This window comes from Trachypithecus francoisi, unplaced genomic scaffold, assembly GCF_009764315.1.
Source record: "Trachypithecus francoisi isolate TF-2019V2 unplaced genomic scaffold, Tfra_2.0 Lachesis_group15, whole genome shotgun sequence".
Lineage (NCBI taxonomy): Eukaryota > Metazoa > Chordata > Mammalia > Primates > Cercopithecidae > Trachypithecus > Trachypithecus francoisi.
This window is the reverse complement of record NW_022681460.1, coordinates 9,810,133-9,829,712: the sequence shown is the minus strand read 5'-3', so window position 1 is coordinate 9,829,712 and position 19,580 is coordinate 9,810,133. Positions and strand designations below refer to the sequence as shown.

Genomic DNA, 19,580 nt, shown 5'->3' with positions numbered 1-19,580 from the left:
TGTCCTAAAGTCACTAGTGCCACAAGTGGTGCCTAAAGTCACAGCCCTGGCTTTCCCAGGGACAGCACTGAGGCTTCCTTGGGCATGGCAGAACCTCAACCAACACTCGAGCTCCTACGTAGCTCTAAAGGCTTCTGCATCAGTGTGGTTTTTCATGTCTTTTCATCCCATTGTCCAAGCACGTAGATGACTGGACACAGACTTCTTACCTTGTTCGGAAGGAGCCTCTAGGCTTGGAATCGGGATAACAGTCGGAGGCGTGAGCACAGTCCCTTCTGTGTCTGAGCATCGCGTCAGGTTGCAGTACTCCCACCTGACGCTGGGGTCCATGGTAAAACACCAAGGGCCTGTGTCAGCATCTGGATTCCTGCAGTAGTTCATTGTCAAGCCACTGGAAATTCCAAAGTAATACAAGTTATAGGAGGCAGAAGAATATTCAAGAACACCCAGCAGCCTCTACATTTTGTTCTAACAAAGTCTTAACAAGTGACTTTGAAATATTTCCATTAAGGGTAACATACAATTGCCACAACAGAAATGTTCCTAAACTTCCCATTTGTGCATGCCTTTCAAAGATAGATGATAATTTTTATCTTAAAATATCTAAAGTAGTATATGCTTGTATTACTCCGTTCTCACATTGCTATGAGGAAATACCTGAGACAGACTGGGTAACTTACAAAGAAAACTGTTTTAATTGACTCAGTTCCACATTGCTGGGGAGGCCTCTGGAAACTTACAATCATGGCAGAAGGCAAGGGAAAAACAGGCACCTTCTTCACAGGCTGGTAGGACACAGTAAGTGCAAATAGGGGAAATGCCAGACATGTACAAAACCATCAGATCTCAGGAGACTTGCTCACTGTCATGAGAACAGCTTGCAAGAAACTGCCCCCATGATCCAATTACCTCCACCTGGTCCTGCCCTTGACGTGTGGGGATTATGAGGATTACAGAGATTACAAGTCAAGATGAGATTTTGTGTGGGGACATAGCCAAACCATATCAACACTCCATATAAAAACTGAGATCATACATAAATGTGCAAAAGAAAGGAACCAGAATACCCTCCTTCTACCTTCTGCCAAGCACATACCCCTGGAGGAACTGGTACGAATTTTGATGTGTGTCTTATAGATTGTTATGCACATACAAATGCATCTATATCTGTCTAGCTCTCTTTATCTCTTTCTACAGGACTGTATAGTAACATGTGATTTGGAACTAACATACATTTCTCCAAGGAGGAAATGCCATCCAAAATGCTATCCTTCCCAGGCCAGCCTCCCTTACTCTCTGTACTCATCCTGTAGCTAAAAGGCTCTGCATTTACAATGAAAAACAACCATGAAAATAGTATTACTGTCAATACATTTTTAGTTGGGTCAAGTGGGTTTAAGTCTACAAAACTTATCAAAGCTGTCCTGGAAAACTAACTCCCAGGTATGATGCTCTTTCTCTAGGATTGGTTCCTGGGCAGGACCTCCTCTCCAGCTCTCTGCCCATCCTCCACTGGCCGCAGCAACTCCAGGACTGAGAGAAGGGGGATGAGACAAAGGAACAGTGGGACCCAAAGCATAAAGCGAGATGGCTGGGTAGACCATGGGATCTGAAAAGGTCCATCGGCTATGGAGGGGTCAGAAAACAATTGAGTAAGAGGCACAGGCTGGGCACAGTGTCTCAGGCCTGTAATCCCAGCACTTTGGGAGGCCAAGGCGGGTGGATCATGAAATCAAGAGAGCAAGACCGTCTCGGCCAACATGGTGAAATCCCGTCTCTACTAAAAATACAAAAATTAGCTGGGCGCGGTGGCACACACCCGCAGTCCCACCTACTCATGAAGCTGAGGCAGGACAATCACTTGAACTCGGGAGTCGGAGGTTGCAGTGAGCCGAGATTGCACCATTGCACTGCAGTCTGGCAACAGAACGAGACTCCGTCTCAAAAAAAAAAAAGAAAGAAAAAAAAAAGCACAGCCAGTGAGGACCCCGGTGTGGGGGCATCTTGGAAAATGTGCTTCCCTTCATTCCTCCCAGGAATATTGCTCCAACCTCTCAGAATCCTCACATTCATGACATGTGGCTATCTGAGAAAACTTGAAATGTATTATGTACCATGGGAATGCAACACTGTCTCTGTAGAGACTCTACACATGGTAACCCAGTCTCAAGCCCAGATTCCCCATTCCAGCAAGCTGATTCTCCAAGCAACTGGATGTGTTAGCAAGTGTAGTCTTCTAGGGAGATTTTTTGATCTATTTTCAACTGAGATACACTTTCATGTATAGTCAAATGCACAGATCTTAGATGTAGTTTGATGAATTTTGAGAACATGTACACTTGTGTAACTCACATTTCAATCACGATACAGGACATTTACATCACTCCAGAAACAACTTTGTTTTACTGCTCAGTCTCTGCTACTCTCTTCCCATGGCCAGAGGCAAATGACATTGGTTTCTTTCACCAGAAATTAGTTTTACCTTTCTGGAACCTTACATCAATAGACTCATACATAATGTTCATTTTTGTTATCTGGCATCTTTCCTTAATATTTTTGAGCTTCATCTATGCTATTTGAGAGTATCAATAATGTGCTCCCTTTTATTGCTGAATAGTATTCCATTGTGTGACTAGATCACAAATTATTTATTCATTTTTCTTATTGATTGACATTGAAGTTGTCTATAGTTTGGGGTTATAAAAATAAAGCTGCTATGAATATTCTTGTAGATGTCTTTGTGGACTTATGTTTCCATTTCCATGAGGTAAATATTCAGGAATAGGATTGCAGGTTTGTAGGGTAAATGTGCATTTATTGAACTTTTGGAGAAAGCATCAGACTGATTTCCAAAGTGGTTGTTTCATTTTGCACTTCCACCAGTATAAGAGAGAGTTGCACATCCTCACTCCACATCAGTGACACCACTGTTTGTGGTGTCTTCTTAATGATATCCATGTCCATTGGGGGTTTGGTGACATATTATGATGATTATAATTGTTTATTTCTCACGGCTGAGATATTGGACATTTTTTTCAGGTGCTTATCGGCTATGTGTACATCAATCTGTCCCCAAGAAATGCCTATTCAATCTGTTCGCCCATAAGTTGTTTGTCGTCTGTTCAGTGAGTAAGAGAAATGTTCCTATATTCTGGACACAAGCCATTTGTCAGATATATGGACAGAGAGCATTTTTCTTCTCATACGTTACTTGCCTAATTATTTTCATAACAATGACTTTTGGTGAGCATGAGTTGTCATGAAAGCCCACATCATAATTTGTTTTCTTTTATAGTGAGAGTTTACCGACTCCTGCCTCAAAAAAGTTTGCCTTCTACAAGATTGTGAAGATTTTATGTTTTCTCATGGAACTTTCATATTTCAGGTTTAGTTTCAGCTCTGACACTTAGGTGGAAGAGATATCTCAAAATAAGTTGAGATGAAAGGCAAAAGTCAAGTTCTGCTTTTGTTTTCTGTCATGGATATCCAAATGGTTCAGAATGATTTTATAAAATATTTTGTCTCCATTGAATTGTTTTGCCATCTATATGGAAAATCAATTTACCATATATGTATGTGGGTCTGGTGCTGGACCATCCCTTTTTAGGTTTGCATACTCTTTTGGACAGTAATACATACCCTGTTTTGTTTTTGTTTTTGTTTGAGACAGTGTCTCATTCCATCATCCAGGCTGGAATGCAGGGGCATGACCAAGGCTCACTCATGCCTAGACCTCCTTGGTCAAGCCATCCTCTCCCCTCAGCATCCTGAGTAGCTGAAATTACAGGTGCAAGTCATCACATCCATCTAATTGTTTATTTTTTGTGGAGAGAGGGTCTCTCTCTGTTCCTGAGGCTGGTCTTGAACATCTGGGCTCAAGTCATCCACCCATCTCAGCCTCCCAAAATGTTGGGGTTACAGGCGTGAGTCAAGGGGCTTGGCCAATACCATATGTCTTAATTCTTGTACTTTTATATGTCTTTATATTAAGGTATGTGAGTCCTCCATTTTTTTTTTTTTTTTTCAAGAAAGGACTGCTGCAATAGTGCTTGGGTGTGGGTTTCATCCAAAGATCAGTTTCGCGAGAAGTGATATGGACTTTTTTAATCTATAAGCATGGCGTATCTTTATTTAGATCTTTTAATTCTTTCCTCAACAATGTTTTCTAGTGCAAGGTGTATAGTCCTTGAGCATAGTGTGTAAAATGTATCACTAAATATTTTTTGATTTTGATACTATTATCAGTGATATTGCTTTAAGACTTTTATTTTCCAAATGATCATAGAAAGTATACAGAAAAACCGTTTTTGTACATTGAGCATGTATATACTTTTGTTTCTTCAATTTCACCACATTCACTTATTAGTCTTTAGAGTGCCTGCATCCATTCATCACCACTCCAGCTTATTTATGATTCAGGTTTTCATGGTATATATCCTTTTTCATATTTCGGGGTTTAAAGCAGATCTTTACACTTAAAGAGTATTTATTCTAAAAAGAACACACTTAGACTGTGGTTTTTATTCAACTTACAGTCTCTGCCTCTTATTTGTAATGCTTAGTCCTTTTACATTTAATATGCTCAAAAGGTGGTTCAGTTTATGTCTACCATAATGCTATGTATTTCCTGTTTACATCATATCTTTTATATGCTTCATTCCTCTTTTCCTTCCTTCTTTTGGATAAAAGGACTATTCCTCTTATTATCTATTCCTCTCAGTTTAAATTTTTGTGGTTGCCCTAGGATTTATAATATCCTACCTTAAACTATCACATTCAACCATGTATTAATATTATATAACTTCATGGATAATGCAAAAAACTCATTAACAGTATACTTCAATTTATCCTCTGCATTATTTTTGCTACTATTTTTTATGAATTTTACTACTACATATACTGAAACAACAATATACCCCTATTATTTTAATTAACATCACAAATTATCCTTTAAATTTAAAAATTAGATAAATAAAAGTATTTCATATTGACATTGACATTTGCCATTTCCAGGGCTCTTCGTGACTTAGTATGGATTAAAGTTTCCATCTGGTATTATTTTTCTTCTACCTAAATAGCTTTCCTTAACATCTTTTAATACAGAAGCCTGCAGTGGAAACATTCTTTTGTTTTTTTGCTTGTTTCCTCTGGAGGTGGCAGAATATATATTTACATCATGTTTATTTTAAAGGGTTTTTTTTAATTTTTGTTTGTTTGTTTGTTTTTGGCTGGACATGTCGTCCTAGGTTGATCTGCTTTTATTTATCACTTTAAAGATGTTATCCCATTGTTTCTGAGGAGAAGGCATCAGTCATTTGCATTACTGTTCCTCTATGTAAATGATCTTGTTTTCCTCCGGTTTATAAGATTATCCTTGTTATCTTTGATGTTGGATGATTTTTCTGTGATGTACCCAAGTAAATCATAGAGTTTTGCTTTTAAAAATACTATTTCTGATTCATTGAGCTTCTTGATTGTGAGTTTATCATTTTCTTCATATGTGTAAAGTCTTCAACAGTCATTGCTTTGAGTAATTTTTTCTTCTGTCCCAATATCTCTTTCCTGTCCTTCTGTGACTTGCTTTACCCATATATTAAATCTTTTGATATTTTCACTGACATCCTTGAGGTTCTGTTTATTTTTTTAGCCTCTCTCTCTCTCTGTGTGTGTGTGTGTGTGTGTGTGTGCATGTGTGTGTGTCTTACAGATTGTATGGCTTTCATTGAGTTATCTTCTAGTTCACTTTTTCTTCTGTGGTGTATGAACCGATAGTAAGGCCATCCAATGAGTATTTTATTAAGGTTACACTTTTTTGTAGTTCTTTAATTTCCATTTGGTTGTTTTATGTGTTTGCTTTTTCTTGATATTCTGCATTTGCTTCTCTCATGTTCATGTTTTCTTCAAATCTTTGAACACAATTATCATCATATATACACAGTTTTAATTTCTTTGTCAATTCCATCATTTCTACTATTTATTGGTCTATTCGTATTGCCTAGTTTTTCTCCTAGTTATGGATCACCCTAATTGCTTTTTTCTGCCTCATAAATTTTTAAATGTATGCCACTCATTGTGAATGTCACATTACAGAGCACCGTATCAAGTTATTTACCTCCAGTGATGGTTGAGATTTCTTCTGTCAGGCAGTTAATTTACTTGGAGATCATTTGGGCCCTTTTAGACTTGGTTTTTAAGATTTACTAGGGTGTTTCTGGAGTAGCCTTTATTCTAAGAAGGCATAAATCCTACTCCTAAAGTATGACTTTCCTGGGGTCTCTACTGAATGCCTGAGATGTTCAATGAGGTATCTATCCTTGAGCTGATCAGAACTCCAATACCCCTCAGTGCTACATGAGCTCTGGCATCTCCATTGAGCTCACTGTTTCCCTGAATTTGTCCTTTCCCCCATAGTAGTTCTCTGTCCTACTTCGTAGAATTTCTCCCTGTGCACATGCAGTTTATATTAGACTTGAGGAGACTTCCATGCATATTCCTTCAGCTCCTTTTCACCACAAATTCTTTCTCATTATTACCTAGCCTAGAAAATCTACATTTTCGTAGCTATCCCAAACTCTAGTCTCTTTCCTTAGTTCAGCAAAACTGCTATGGTTGGCTTTGGCTCCAACTCCTTGCCCTTCAGTCCAGGAAGGTTCTCCAGGAAGAAAGTCAGAGTAGTTATGGAGTTGTGCTCATTCATTTCCTTTTCTAAATTATCTCAGTCCTATACCGTCTCTTGTCCAACATGTGGAAAGTTTTTTTTTATATCTTTTATAGTCATTTATGGCAGAAAGTCAGTTTTTGTCAGACCTGGTTTTTTGTCCATGTACCAGCCCATTTTAATCTCCATATCTGTTTATTTCCTGACTCTGATCTACATTCTTGCTTTTGCTCTTCCTGTCCTGGCAACCCATATCCCTTCAGAAAACTGGAGCTTAGAACCCAGTATGTTCACACAGGTTTATATATGTTATATTATATTAATATGTGTGTGTGTGTGTGTGTCCTGCAAATTGTATGGCTATACAGCCTGCAGTTGTGCAGGCTATAGGGTATTTGGTCATCAGTCACGGACAGACATGAAAAATTTGCACATTTCCCTAGACCATATATATATATGAATACTAGTCTGTATGAACATATACACGAATATTAACCTATATGAATATATATATAAATACCCATCTGAATGAACACACCTGGTTCTATATATATTCATGTACATATGAATTATTTACTTGTGACCCATGACAAAAATGGCAAACACAACCTTCGTTTCAGGGAAGGGAAGTTAGAATGATAGAATTGCATGCGTAAAAGACTGCACTGATCTTTTATGAACACTGTAGAATGGCACTCTAACTATTTGATCATTTGATCTCCTGAGCTTTACATTAGCAAGACCTCATCAACTCCATATAGCCTTCTGCTTCCATCAGACTATTAGAAAAGATAGCAAGCCTAAAATATCTCTTCTCTCAGACTCTGATCAAAAGCAAGGTTGTTTGGACATTTGCCACACCTTCTGGGTCTAAGGGAAATTTGGTCCTAACAAGTTAGCTTGAAGCATGGCTCTTCTAAGAGAAACTTAAGTTGGCTGTTGCTTCTCTTATAACTAACATCAAAGACATACTCATTTGGGTGGTTTTCCGGGGTCCTCTTATGCTGGTGTGGTGTCATGGATGACCAAGATTGACATGTCCTTCCAGTGACAGTGGTGGAGAATGTGCCTCGATAACTCTGTCCATTACCATGGTAGCACTGCTGGACCACAGGGGTTTGCTCAGTTGGTGCTAAAAATAGACAGAATCAAGCTGAGTAATTACTAGCATGCAGAAACATGTGAAGCAATTTATGACACAAACAGGACAGTAGTTTCAGAATTATGACTGTTCTCTTTAGTATACTCGCAAGCAGAAGGACATGCTGAAGCAAAAACAATAGAGTAATAGCATTCTAATATTTTAGTAAGTCCTTAGAAATGTTATATTCAAATCCTGGTAGGAAAAGGACATATCAGTGTGCTTACAATTGGAACTAAGACTCGTGTGCAAGCTCTTTTGTATGACTCTCTACTGGTTGTTCATGAGAACAAGGCAGGAAACCAGATGGTGATGGATTAGACCATGCAGGCTGTAGGGTGATTGACTGTCAGTGGGGGACAGACACAAAAACCTGGCACATTTTCCTAGACCATTGCTCCTGAAAAGCCAAAGCCTTAAGCTTCTGGTGGACGGGGCAGGTCATGGACCTGAATCTAGTACTTGCCGGCAAAGACCTATTGCTTCTTAGAGAAGGATGGAGGCTAAAATCTTATTCCCTTACAGTAGAGACAGGGAATCCTCTTGTCTTAGCATGCTGCATTGCAACAAAGCAGAAGTATACTACCCTTCCTCTCAACACACACCAAAGATTCATGTTCCATGAGAAGAAGGTGCAAGAACACCAAGAAATCACTGCCTTCCAAGCACAGGTGGGCAGAGCCTACCTAAAACGAGGTAAGCCAGAGAAATGGTGCATTCTGTGGTACATACTGCCCAATAGCCCCAGGATTAAATGGAATAAATATCATCATATTAGGTTTCTCCAGGATGACAAACTCAACGGCCACATATCTCAGCAACTGCAATGCTGAAGATCGCAATGAACACTGCCCACTTTAAGAAATGCCTGGAAACACTCACTAGTGTGAAATTTGGCACAAATTTGGCCTGATGTTAGAATTGGAATTTTGTCTGGAACACTGAGATAACCCCTTTCATAACAAAGTGAGTGGTCAGTCAAGTGCCCTGGTGGGTTTGCACTGTTCCTGAAGACACCACCCACACACGTTGCACCAGAAATTTCTCCACCAGAGACAGTGCTGAGGCTTCTTTCCACGTGCCATACCCTCAACTTTCTGTGTAGCATGGAAGGCTTCCGTATCAGTCAGATTTTCCATCTCTTTTCATCCCAATGTTCAAATGTATAGATGTCTGGCCAAAGACTTCTTACCTGCTTCAGAATGAGCTTCCATGCTTGGAACTGGAACAACAGTGGGAGTCTCTAGGACACCTGATTCTGTTTCTGAGCATTGTGTCAGGTTGCAGTACTCCCACCTCACACATGGATCAGTTGTGTAACACCAGGGTTGTTTCCCAGAATCTGGATTCCTACAGTAGTTACTGGTCAGGCCACTGCAAATTCCAAAACAACACAGGTCACAAGAGGCGGGAAAAAATTCAGGGGCACCCAGCACTGTCTAAACTCTGTTATAACAAAGTGTTAAAAAGTGACATTGTAGTATTCCCATTTTAGGTACAATAATATTCTCAAAAGCAAAAACGGTCCTCAAGTTCTAAAGAACCATGTAAATTTCCAAGATAGATTATAATTAGTATTTTAAAATATCAAAATTTGTCTATGATCCATATAAAAACTGAGATCATACATAAACGTATACAAGAAAAATTCAGAATATCTTCCTCCTTCCAACTGCATTCCTTCAGAATAAATGACATAGATTTTGAAGAGTGCATTTTAGATTTTCTTTTTTTTTTTTTTTTTTTGAGATGGAGTCTCGCTCTGCAGTTCAGGTTGGAGTACAGTGGTGCAATATTGGTTAACTGCAAGCTCCGCCTCCCGGGTTCACGCCATTATCCTGCCTCAACCTCCCAAGTAGCGGGGACTACAGGCGCCCGCCACCACACCCAGCTAATTTTTTGTATTTTTAGTAGAGACAGGGTTTCACCATGTTAGCCAGGATGGTCTCGATCTCCTGACCTTGTGATCTGCCTGCCTCAGCCTCCCAAAGTGCTGGGATTACAGGCATGAGCCACTGCGCCTGGCCTTAGATTTTTTTAATGCACATAAAAATGTATTGATATCTGTCTCGTTCTCTGTACCTCTCTCTAGGACTCTGCAGTAACATGTAAATTGGAACTAATATATATTACTTCATGGAAGAAATGACATCCAACATGATACCATTCCCAGGCCAGCCCCTTTATGTACTCACAGTGTAGCTAAAAGGCTCTACTTTTACAGTGAAAAGCAATTATGAAAATAGTATTACTGTAAATGACATATCAGGTAGATCAAGTACGTTTGGGTTTACAAGACTTATAAAACCTGCCCTAAAAAACTAGCTCCCAGAGAGGATGCCATTTCTCTAGAATGGGTTCCTGGGCAGGACCTCCTCTCCTGCTCTCAGTTCATCCTCTGCTGGCCACAGCCACTCCAGAACGGAGGGAATGGAGGATGAGATGAAAGAACAGTGGCACCCAAGGCATAAAGGTCGTCGGCTGGGTAGACTATGGGATCTGAAGAGGTTGAGTGGCTACAGAGGAGTCAGAAAACAATGGAGTAAGAGACACAGAAGGCAAGGACCCTGGGGTGGAGGGATCTTAGAGAATGTACTCCCACTCATGCCTCCTAGGAACATTGACCCAACTTGTCAGAATCCTCAGATTAATAACCTGCAGCTCTCTGAGAAAACTTGAAACGTATTATGTGCCATGGGAAAGTTTAGAGACTCTATGCATGTGACCTAGTCTCAAGCCTAGAATCCCATTTGAGGAAGCTGGTTCTCCAAGCTACTGGATGTGCTAAAAGGCTGAAGGTTTAAAAGAAATTTCTGCTCTTTTTACAGTTGAGGTATACTTTCCCATAGAGTGAGATGCACACATCTGTAATGTTGTTTGTTTGATGAGTTTGGATCAACACCTATATCTGTGGAACCCAAACTCCCATCACCACGCAGAACATTTCTGTGACCCCAGAAACTCTCTCGAGTCCCTACCCAATTAATCTCTGCTACCCCCTTGCCACTGCCAGAGACAAATACATTGGTTTCTTTCACCAGAAATTAGTTTTTCCTCTTTTGGAGCCTTATGTAAATGAGCTCATACAGAATATACATGGCTTCTTTCCTGAGTATAGTTTTGAGCTCCATCCATGCTACTTAAGAGAATCAGTGCTGAATAGTATTCATGTGTACCAGTAGGTTGCAAATTATTTTTTCATTTTGTTATTGATGAACATTGAAGTTATTTTTACAGTTTGGATTATAATAAGTAAAGCGCTATAAATATTCATATAGAACTCTTTGTGGACTTATTTTTTCATTTCCTTGGGGTAAATATTCAGGAATAGAATTGCAGGTTTGTAAGATAGATGCATATTGATGGAACTTTATAAGAAACCATCTGACTGACTTTTTAATTTGTTGTATCATTTTGATCTTCCACCAGCATATGATAAGAGTTTTATAATCTAGCTCCACATCGGTGACACCATTTATTGTTGTGTCTTCTTAATGATATCCATATCCATTGGGTGTTTGGTGATGTCTAATGATGGTTGTAATTCTTGATTTTTGATGGCTGAGATGTTGAGCACTTCTTCAGGTAATTATTGGCTATGTGTCCATTTTTCCCTGTGAAATGCCTACTCAGTCTGTTGCCCATTTTGATCAGGTTATTTGTCCTCTGATTAGTGAGTGGGAGAAATGTTTCTATACTATGGAATCAAGCCGTTTGTCAGATATACCGATTGAGAGGATTTTCTTCCAGTGTGTTACTTGCCTATTTACTTTTTTTATTATTATTATTATACTTTAAGTTCTAGGGTACATGTGCATAACGTGCAGGTTTGTTACATAGGTATACATGTGCCATGTTGGGGTGCTGCACCCATCAACTCGTCAGCACCCATCAAGTCATCATTTATATCATGTATAACTCCCAATGCCATCCCTCCCCCCTCCTCCCTCCCCATGATAGGCCCCGGTGTGTGATGTTCCCCTTCCCGAGTCCAAAGCCTGGCAGAGACACAACAAAAAAAGAGAATTTTAGACCAATATCCCTGATGAACATCGATGCAAAAATTCTCAATAAAATACTGGCAAACCGGATTCAGCAGCACATCAAAAAGCTTATCCACCATGATCAAGTGGGCTTCATCCCTGGGATGCAAAGCTGGTTCAACATTCGCAAATCAATAAACGTAATCCAGCATATAAACAGAACCAAAGACAAAAACCACATGATTATCTCAATAGATGCAGAAAAGGCTTTTGACAAAATTCAACAGCCCTTCATGCTAAAAACGCTCAATAAATTCGGTATTGATGGAACGTACCTCAAAATAATAAGAGCTATTTATGACAAACCCACAGCTAATATCATACTGAATGGACAAAAACTGAAAAATTCCCTTTGAAAACTGGCACAAGACAGGGATGCCCTCTCTCACCACTCCTATTCAACATAGTGTTGGAAGTTCTGGCTAGGGCAATCAGGCAAGAGAAAGAAATCAAGGGTATCCAGTTAGGAAAAGAAGAAGTCAAATTGTCCCTGTTTGCCTATTTACTTTCTTAACAGTGATATTGGGTGAACATAAGATTTCATTTTATGAAAGCCCAAATTATAACTGGTTTTCCTTTATAGATAGGGTTTTCTGGGTCCAGCCTCACTAATTTTGCCTTCCCCTAAGTTGTGAAGGTTAGTTTTTTTGTAGAAGTTTTTTTTTTTTTTTAATTTCAGCTCCAGTATTGCTCTTACATGTAGGTCTAAGAACTATTTGAAATTAATTTGAACCAGAAAGCAGAAGTCAAGGCCAGGTTTTGTTTTATTTTCTGTGTGGATAGCTACAGATAGCTAAAACAATAGTTTTGGAAATAATTTATTTCTCCATTGAATTTCTTTGCCAGGTATATTGAAAATCAATTGAGCATGTATATGTGGGTCTGCTTCTAAATCATCTTTTTAATGTTTGTATGCTTTTTTGCTAATATTATGTGTCTTTTCTATTTTGAGAGAGAGAGAGAAAGAGGATCTTGCTCTGTCAACCAGACTGGAGATCAGTAGCATGATCTCGGGTCACTTCAGCATCAACCTCCTGGGCTCAAGCAATCTTCCCACCTCAGCCTCCCTAATAGCTGAGACTATAGGTTCATGGCACCATACTTACTAGTTCTTTTTACATTATTTTTTGTAGACACAGGCTCTTGCTATATTGGCCAGGCTGGTCTAGAACTCCTGGACTCAAGTGCTCCTCCTGCTCCAGACTCCCAGAGTGATGGAATTACAGGCATGACACATGGCGTCTGGCCAGTATCACATGTCTTGATTATTGTCCCTTTAGAAATCTTTAAATTATGTTATAAAAGTTCTCCAACTTTTCTTCTTCTTTTTAAAGATTGTCTTTGTAAAGACAATATAAATGTTGTCACTTTAAAAATACATATATATATTAGTGATGAAATTCTGATTAGATATGGGTCGAATCCAAAGATCAATTTAACGAGAAGTGATACTGAGTCTTTTAATCTAAAAGCATGGTATATATATGTACACACACACATATATGTACACACACATGCACACACACACACATATATACATATATATATATTTTTTTTTTTTTTGAGGCGGAGTTTTGCTCTTGTTGCCCAGGCTGCAGTTGCTCAATGGTGCGATCTCGGCTCACTAGAACCTCCGCCTCCTGGGTTCAGGTGATTCTTCTGCCTCAGCCTCCCCAGTAGCTGGGATTACAAGCATGTGCCACCACACCCAGCTAATTTTTGCATTTTTAGTAGAGACAGGGTTTCACCATGTTGGTCAGGCTGGTCTCGAACTCCTGACCTCAGGTGATCCATCCACCCCAGCCTCCCAAAGTGCTGAGATTACAGGCATGAGCCACCAGGCCCAGCCACATGGTATATATTTAGATCTTTTATTTGTTTTCCTCAACATTGTTTTGTAGTATGCAGGGTATCATTCTTGGGTATGTTGTATTACATTTATTGATAAACTTTTTTGGTTTTAATACTAGTTTATGGTTTTAATACCAGTTCCCATTAGGTATTATTTTTCTTCTACCCACATAGCATTCTTTAACATCTTTTATTATAGAAGCCTTATGCTGAAAGAGTCTTCTTCTTTTGCAGGGTCTTTTTCTTTTGTGGGGAGATAATAGGTACTTATATAGCATGCATTTTTAAGGTTTTTTTTTTTTTTTTTGCAAACCTAGCATACTAGGTTGATTGTGTTTTTCTCTTTTTTATTATTTTATTTTTTTCCGTAAGTTATTGGGTTACAGGTGGTACTTGGTTACACGAGTAAGTTCTTTTTTATTTTTATTTTTTTGAGATGGAGTCTCGCTCTGTCGCCCAGGCTGGAGTGCAGAGGCACGATCTCAGCTTACTGCAAGATGAGTAAGTTCTTTAGTGGAGATTTGCGAGGTCCTGGTGCACCCATCACCTGAGCAGTACACACTGCACCATATTTGTTGTCTTTTATCCTTCGCACCCCTCCTACTTTTCCCCCAAGTCCTCAAAGTCCATTGAATCATCCTTATGCCTTTGCATCCTCATAGCTTAGCTCCCACATATTAGTGAGAACAAACGATGTTTCGTTTTCTATTCCTGAGTTAGTTCACTTAGCTCACTTAGAATAATAGTCTCCAATCTCATCCAGGTAATTGCAAATGCTGTTAATTCATTCCTTTTTATGGATGATAGTATTCTGTCATATATATATGATGTAGTATTCATATATATATGATGTAGTAGTATACATATATATGATGTAGTGGTATTCCACCATACATATATCATATATATGATATGAGATATATAATATATATCAGAGTTTCTTTATTCACTCGTTGATTGATGGACATCTGGGTTGATTCTATGATTTTGCCATTGTGAATTGTGCTGCTATATACATGCATGTGCAAGTATCTTTTTCAAGTAATGACTTCTTTTCCTCTGGGTGGATACCCAGTAGTGAGATTGCTGAATCAAATGGTAGTCTTACTTTTAGTTCTTTAAGGAATCTCCACACTGTTTTTCATAGCGGCTGTACTAGTTATATTCCCAACAGCAGTTAGAAGTGTTCCCTGTTTGATGCATCCATGCCAACACCTACTGTTTTTTGATTTTTTGATTATGACCATTCATGCAGGAGTAAGGTGGTATCACATTGTGGTTTTGATTTGCATTTCCCTGATATTAGTGATGTTGAACAGTTTTTCATGTGTTTGTTGGCCTTTGGTATATCTTCTTTTAAGAATTGTCTATACATATTCTTAGCTCGCTTTTTGATGGAATTGTTTGTTTTTTTCTTACTTATTTGTTTGAGTTCATTGTAGATTCTGGATATTAGTCCTTTGTCAGATGTATAGATTGTAAAGATTTTCTACCACTCTGTGGGTTGTCTGTTTGCTGACTGTTCCTTTTGCTGTGCAAAAGCTCTTTAGTTTAATTAGGTCCCAACTATTTATCTTTGTTTTTATTGGACTTGCTTTTGGGTTTTTGGTCATGAAATTCTTGCCTAAGCCAATGTCTAGAGGGATTTTTCCAATGATATCTTCTAGAATTTTTATAGTTTCAGATCTTTGGTTTAAGTCCTTAATCCATCTTGAGTTGATTTTTTGTATACAATGAGAGATGAGAGTCCAGTTTCATTCTCTTACATGTGACTAGCCAATTATCCCAGCATCATTTGTTGAAAAGGGTGTGTTTTCTCCACTTTAGGTTTTTGTTTGCTTTATTGAAGATGAGTTGGCTGTAAGTATTTGGGTTTACTTCTGGGTTCTCTATTCTGTTCCATTGGTCTATCTGCCTATTTTTATGCCAGTACCACACTGTTTTGGTGACCATGGCTTTGTAGTATAGTTTGAAATCATGTAGTGTGATGCTTCCAGATTTGTTCTTTCTGCTTAGTCTGGCTTTGGCTATGTGGGCTCTTTGTTGATTCTATATGAATTTTAGAATTGTGTTTTTCTAACTCTGTGAAGAACAATGGTGGTATTTTTTATCAGGATTGCATTGAACTTGTAGATTGCTTTTGGCATTATGCTCATTTTCACAATACTGATTCTACCCATCCATGAGCATGTGATGTGTCTCCATTTGTTTGTGTTGTCTATGATTTCTTTCAGCAGTGTTTTGTAGTTTTCCTTGTAGAGGTCTTTCGAGTCCTTTGTTAGGTATATTCCTAAGTATTTTATTTTTATTGCAGCTATTTTAGAAGAGGTTGAGTTCTTGATTTGATTTTCCACTTGATCTCTGTTGGCATATAGAAGAGCTACTGATTTGTGTATGTTAATCTTGTATCTGGAAACTTTGCTGAATTCTTTTATCAGTTCTAGGAGCTTTCTGGAGGAGTCCTTAAGGTTTTCAAGGTAAACTACAATATCATCAGCAAACACGGACAGTTTGGCTTCTTCTTTATTTGGAATTGGGCATTCCAATTTGGATGGCACATTGCGTCTTTGTTCTCATTGGTTTCAAATAACTTATTTATTTCTACCTTAATTTTGTTATTTACCCAGTAGTAATTCAGGAGCAGGTTGTTCAGTTTCCACGTAATTGTATGGTTTTGAGAGAGTTTATTAATCCTGAGTTCTAGTTTGATTGCACTTTGGTCTGAGAGACTATTTGTTATGATTTCTGTTCTTTGGCATTTGCGGAGGAGTGTTTTACTTCCAATTATGTGGTCAATTTTAGACTAAATGTGATGTGGTGCTGAAAAGAATGTATATTCTGTTGATTTGGGGTGGTGAGTTCTGTAGATGTCTATTAGGTCAGCTTGGTCCAGAACTGAGTTCAAGTCCTGAATATCCTTGTTAATTTTCTGTCATGTTGATCTCATATTGGCTGTGGGGTGTTAAAATCTCCCACTATTTTTGTGTGGAAGTCTAAGTCTCTTTGTAGGTTTCTAAGAACTTGCTTTATGAATCTGAGTGCTCCTGTGTTGCATGCATATATAATTAGGACAGTCAGATCTTCTTGTTGCATTCATCCTTTTACCACTATGTAATGCCCTTCTTTGTCTCATTTGATCTTTGATGGTTTGAAGTCTGTTTCATCAAAGACTAGGATTGCAGCCCCTCCTTTTTATTTTCTTTCCATTTGCTTGGTAAATATTTGTTCTTTTCTTTATTTTGAGCCCATATATGTCTTTTCACCTTAGATGGGTCTTCTGAGTACAGCACAACAATGGGTCTTGATCCTTTATTCAATTTCCCAGTCTGTGTCTTTTAATTGGGGTATTTAGCCCATTTATACATAAGGTTAATATTGTTATGTATGAATTTGATCCTGTCATTATGATGCTAGCTGGTTATTTTGCCCATTAGTTGATGCAGTTTCTTTATAGTGTTGATGGTGTTTATAATTTGGTATGTTTTTGCAGTGGCTGGTACTGGCTTTTCCTTTCCATATTTAGTGCTCTCTTCAGGCAGGCCTGAAGTGCTCTTGTAAGGCAGGCCTGGTGGTGACAAAATTCCTCAGGATTTGCTTATTTGTAAAGGATTTTACTTCTCTTTTGCTTATAAAGTTTAGTTTGGCTGGATAGGAGATTCTGTGTTGAAAATTATTTTCTTGAAGAACGTTGAATATTCTACATCTTTCTTCGGTGTGGATGTTTCCTGCCCTTGAACATTGGACTCCAATTTCTTCAGTTTTGGAATTCAGACTGGCTCTCTTTGCTCCTCAGCCTGCAGATAGCCTATTGTGGGACCTTGTAATCACGAGAAAGGGGAGGTTCCAAGATGGCTGAATAGGAACAGCTCCAGTCCACAGTTCCCAGGGTGAGCGACACAGAAGATGGGTGATTTCTGCATTTCCAACTGAGGTACTGGGTTCATCTCACTGGGGCTTGTTGGATAGTGGATGCAGTCCACAGAGTGTGAGCTGAAGCAGGGCGGGGCATCATCTCACCCAAGAAGCACAGGGGGTCGGGGAATTCCCTTTCCTAGCCAAGAGAAGCCGTGACAGTTGTACCTGGAAAATCAGGACACTCCCACTCTAATACTGTGCCTTTCCAATGGTCTTAGCAAACAGCACACCAGGAGATTATATCCTGCGCCTGGCTCGGAGGGTCCCACGCCCATGGAGCCTCACTCACTGCTAGTACAGCAGTCTGAGATTGAACTGCAAGGCAGCAGCGAGGCTTTGGCAAGGGCATCTGTCATTGCTGAGGCTTGAGTAGGTAAACAAAGGGGCTGGGAATCTCCAAATGGGTGGAGCACACCACAGCTCAAGAAGGCCTGCCTGCCTCTGTAGACTCCACCTCTGAGGGCAGGGCATAGCCAAACAAAAGGCAGCAGAAACCTCCGCACACTTAAACGTCCCTATCTGACAGTTTGGAAGAGAGTAGTTGTTCTCCCAGCATGAAGTTTGAGATCTGAGAACAGACAGACTATCTCCTCAAGTGGGTCTCTGACCCCTCAGTAGCCTAACTGGGAGACACCTCCCAGTTAGGGGCTGACTGACACCTCATACCGCCAGGTGCCCCTCTGAGATGAAGCTTCCAGAGGAAGGATCAGGCAGCAACATTTGCCATTCTGCAATATTTAGTGTTCTGCAGCCTCCAGTGGTGATACCCAGGCAAACAGGGTCTGGAGTAGACCTCCAGCAAACTCCCACAGACCTACAGCTGAGGATCCTGACTGTTAGAAGGAAAACTAACAAACAGAAAGGATATCCACACCAAAACCCCATCTGTATGTCACCATTATCAAGAACCAAAGGTAGATAAAACCACAAAGATGGGGAGAAACCAGAGCCGAAAAGCTGAAAATTCTAAAAATCAGAGCACCTATTTTCCTCCAAAGGAATGCAGCTCCTCACCAGCAACAGAAGAAAGCTGGATGGAGAATGACTTTGAAGAATTCAGAGAAGAAGGCTTCAGACTATCGGTAATAACAAACTTCTCTGAGCTAAAGGAGGATGTTCGAATTCATCTCAAAGAAGCTAAAAACCTTGAAAAAAGACTAGATGAATGGCTAACTAGAATAAACAACGTAGAGAAGACCTTAAAGGACCTGATGGAGCTGAAAACCATGACACTACGTGACACATGCACAAGTTTCAGTAGCTGATTCGATCAAGTGGAAGAAAGGGTATCAATGACTGAAGATCAAATTAATGAAGTGAAGAAAGAAGAGAAGTTTAGAGAAAAAAGAGTAAAAAGAAATAAATCCCCCAAGAAATATGGGACTATGTGAAAAGACCAAATCTTTGTCTGACTGGTGTACCTGAAAGTGACAGGGAGAATGGAACCAAGTTGGAAAACACTCTTCAGGATGTTATCCAGGAGAACTTCCCCAACCTAGCAAGATAGGCCAACATTCAAATTCAGGAAATACAGAAAACACCACAAAGATACTCCTCGAGAAGGGCAACTCCAAGACACATAATTGTCAGATTTACCACAGTTGAAATGAAGGAAAAAATGTTAAGGGCAGCCAGAGAGAAAGGTCGGGTTACCCACAAAGGGAAGCCCATCAGACTAACAGCGGATCACTCGACAGAAACTCTACAAGCCAGAAGAGAGTGGGGGCCAATATTCAACATTCTTAAAGAAAAGAATTTTCAACCCAGAATTTCATATCCATCCAAACTAACTTCATAAGTGAAGGTGAAATAAAATCCTCTACAGACAAGCAAATGCGGAAAGATTTTGTCACCACCAGGCCTGCCTTACAAAAGCTCCTGAAGGAAGCACTACACATGGAAAGGAACAACCGGTTCCAGTCACTGCAAAAACATGCCATCAATGCTAGGAAGGAACTGCATCAACTAACAA

At 39.4% G+C, this 19,580-nt stretch overlaps 1 protein-coding gene across 1 annotated transcript in view; it reads right to left on the bottom strand.

Annotated features, from left to right (window-relative positions):
• LPA (lipoprotein(a)) overlaps positions 1-19,580 on the bottom strand; it is a 107,016-nt gene that overhangs the window by 13,553 nt on the left and 73,883 nt on the right. The window contains 3 exon segments of the mRNA XM_033234283.1: positions 210-391; positions 7,631-7,790; positions 8,992-9,173. Coding sequence (XP_033090174.1) covers positions 210-391; positions 7,631-7,790; positions 8,992-9,173 — 524 coding nt within the window.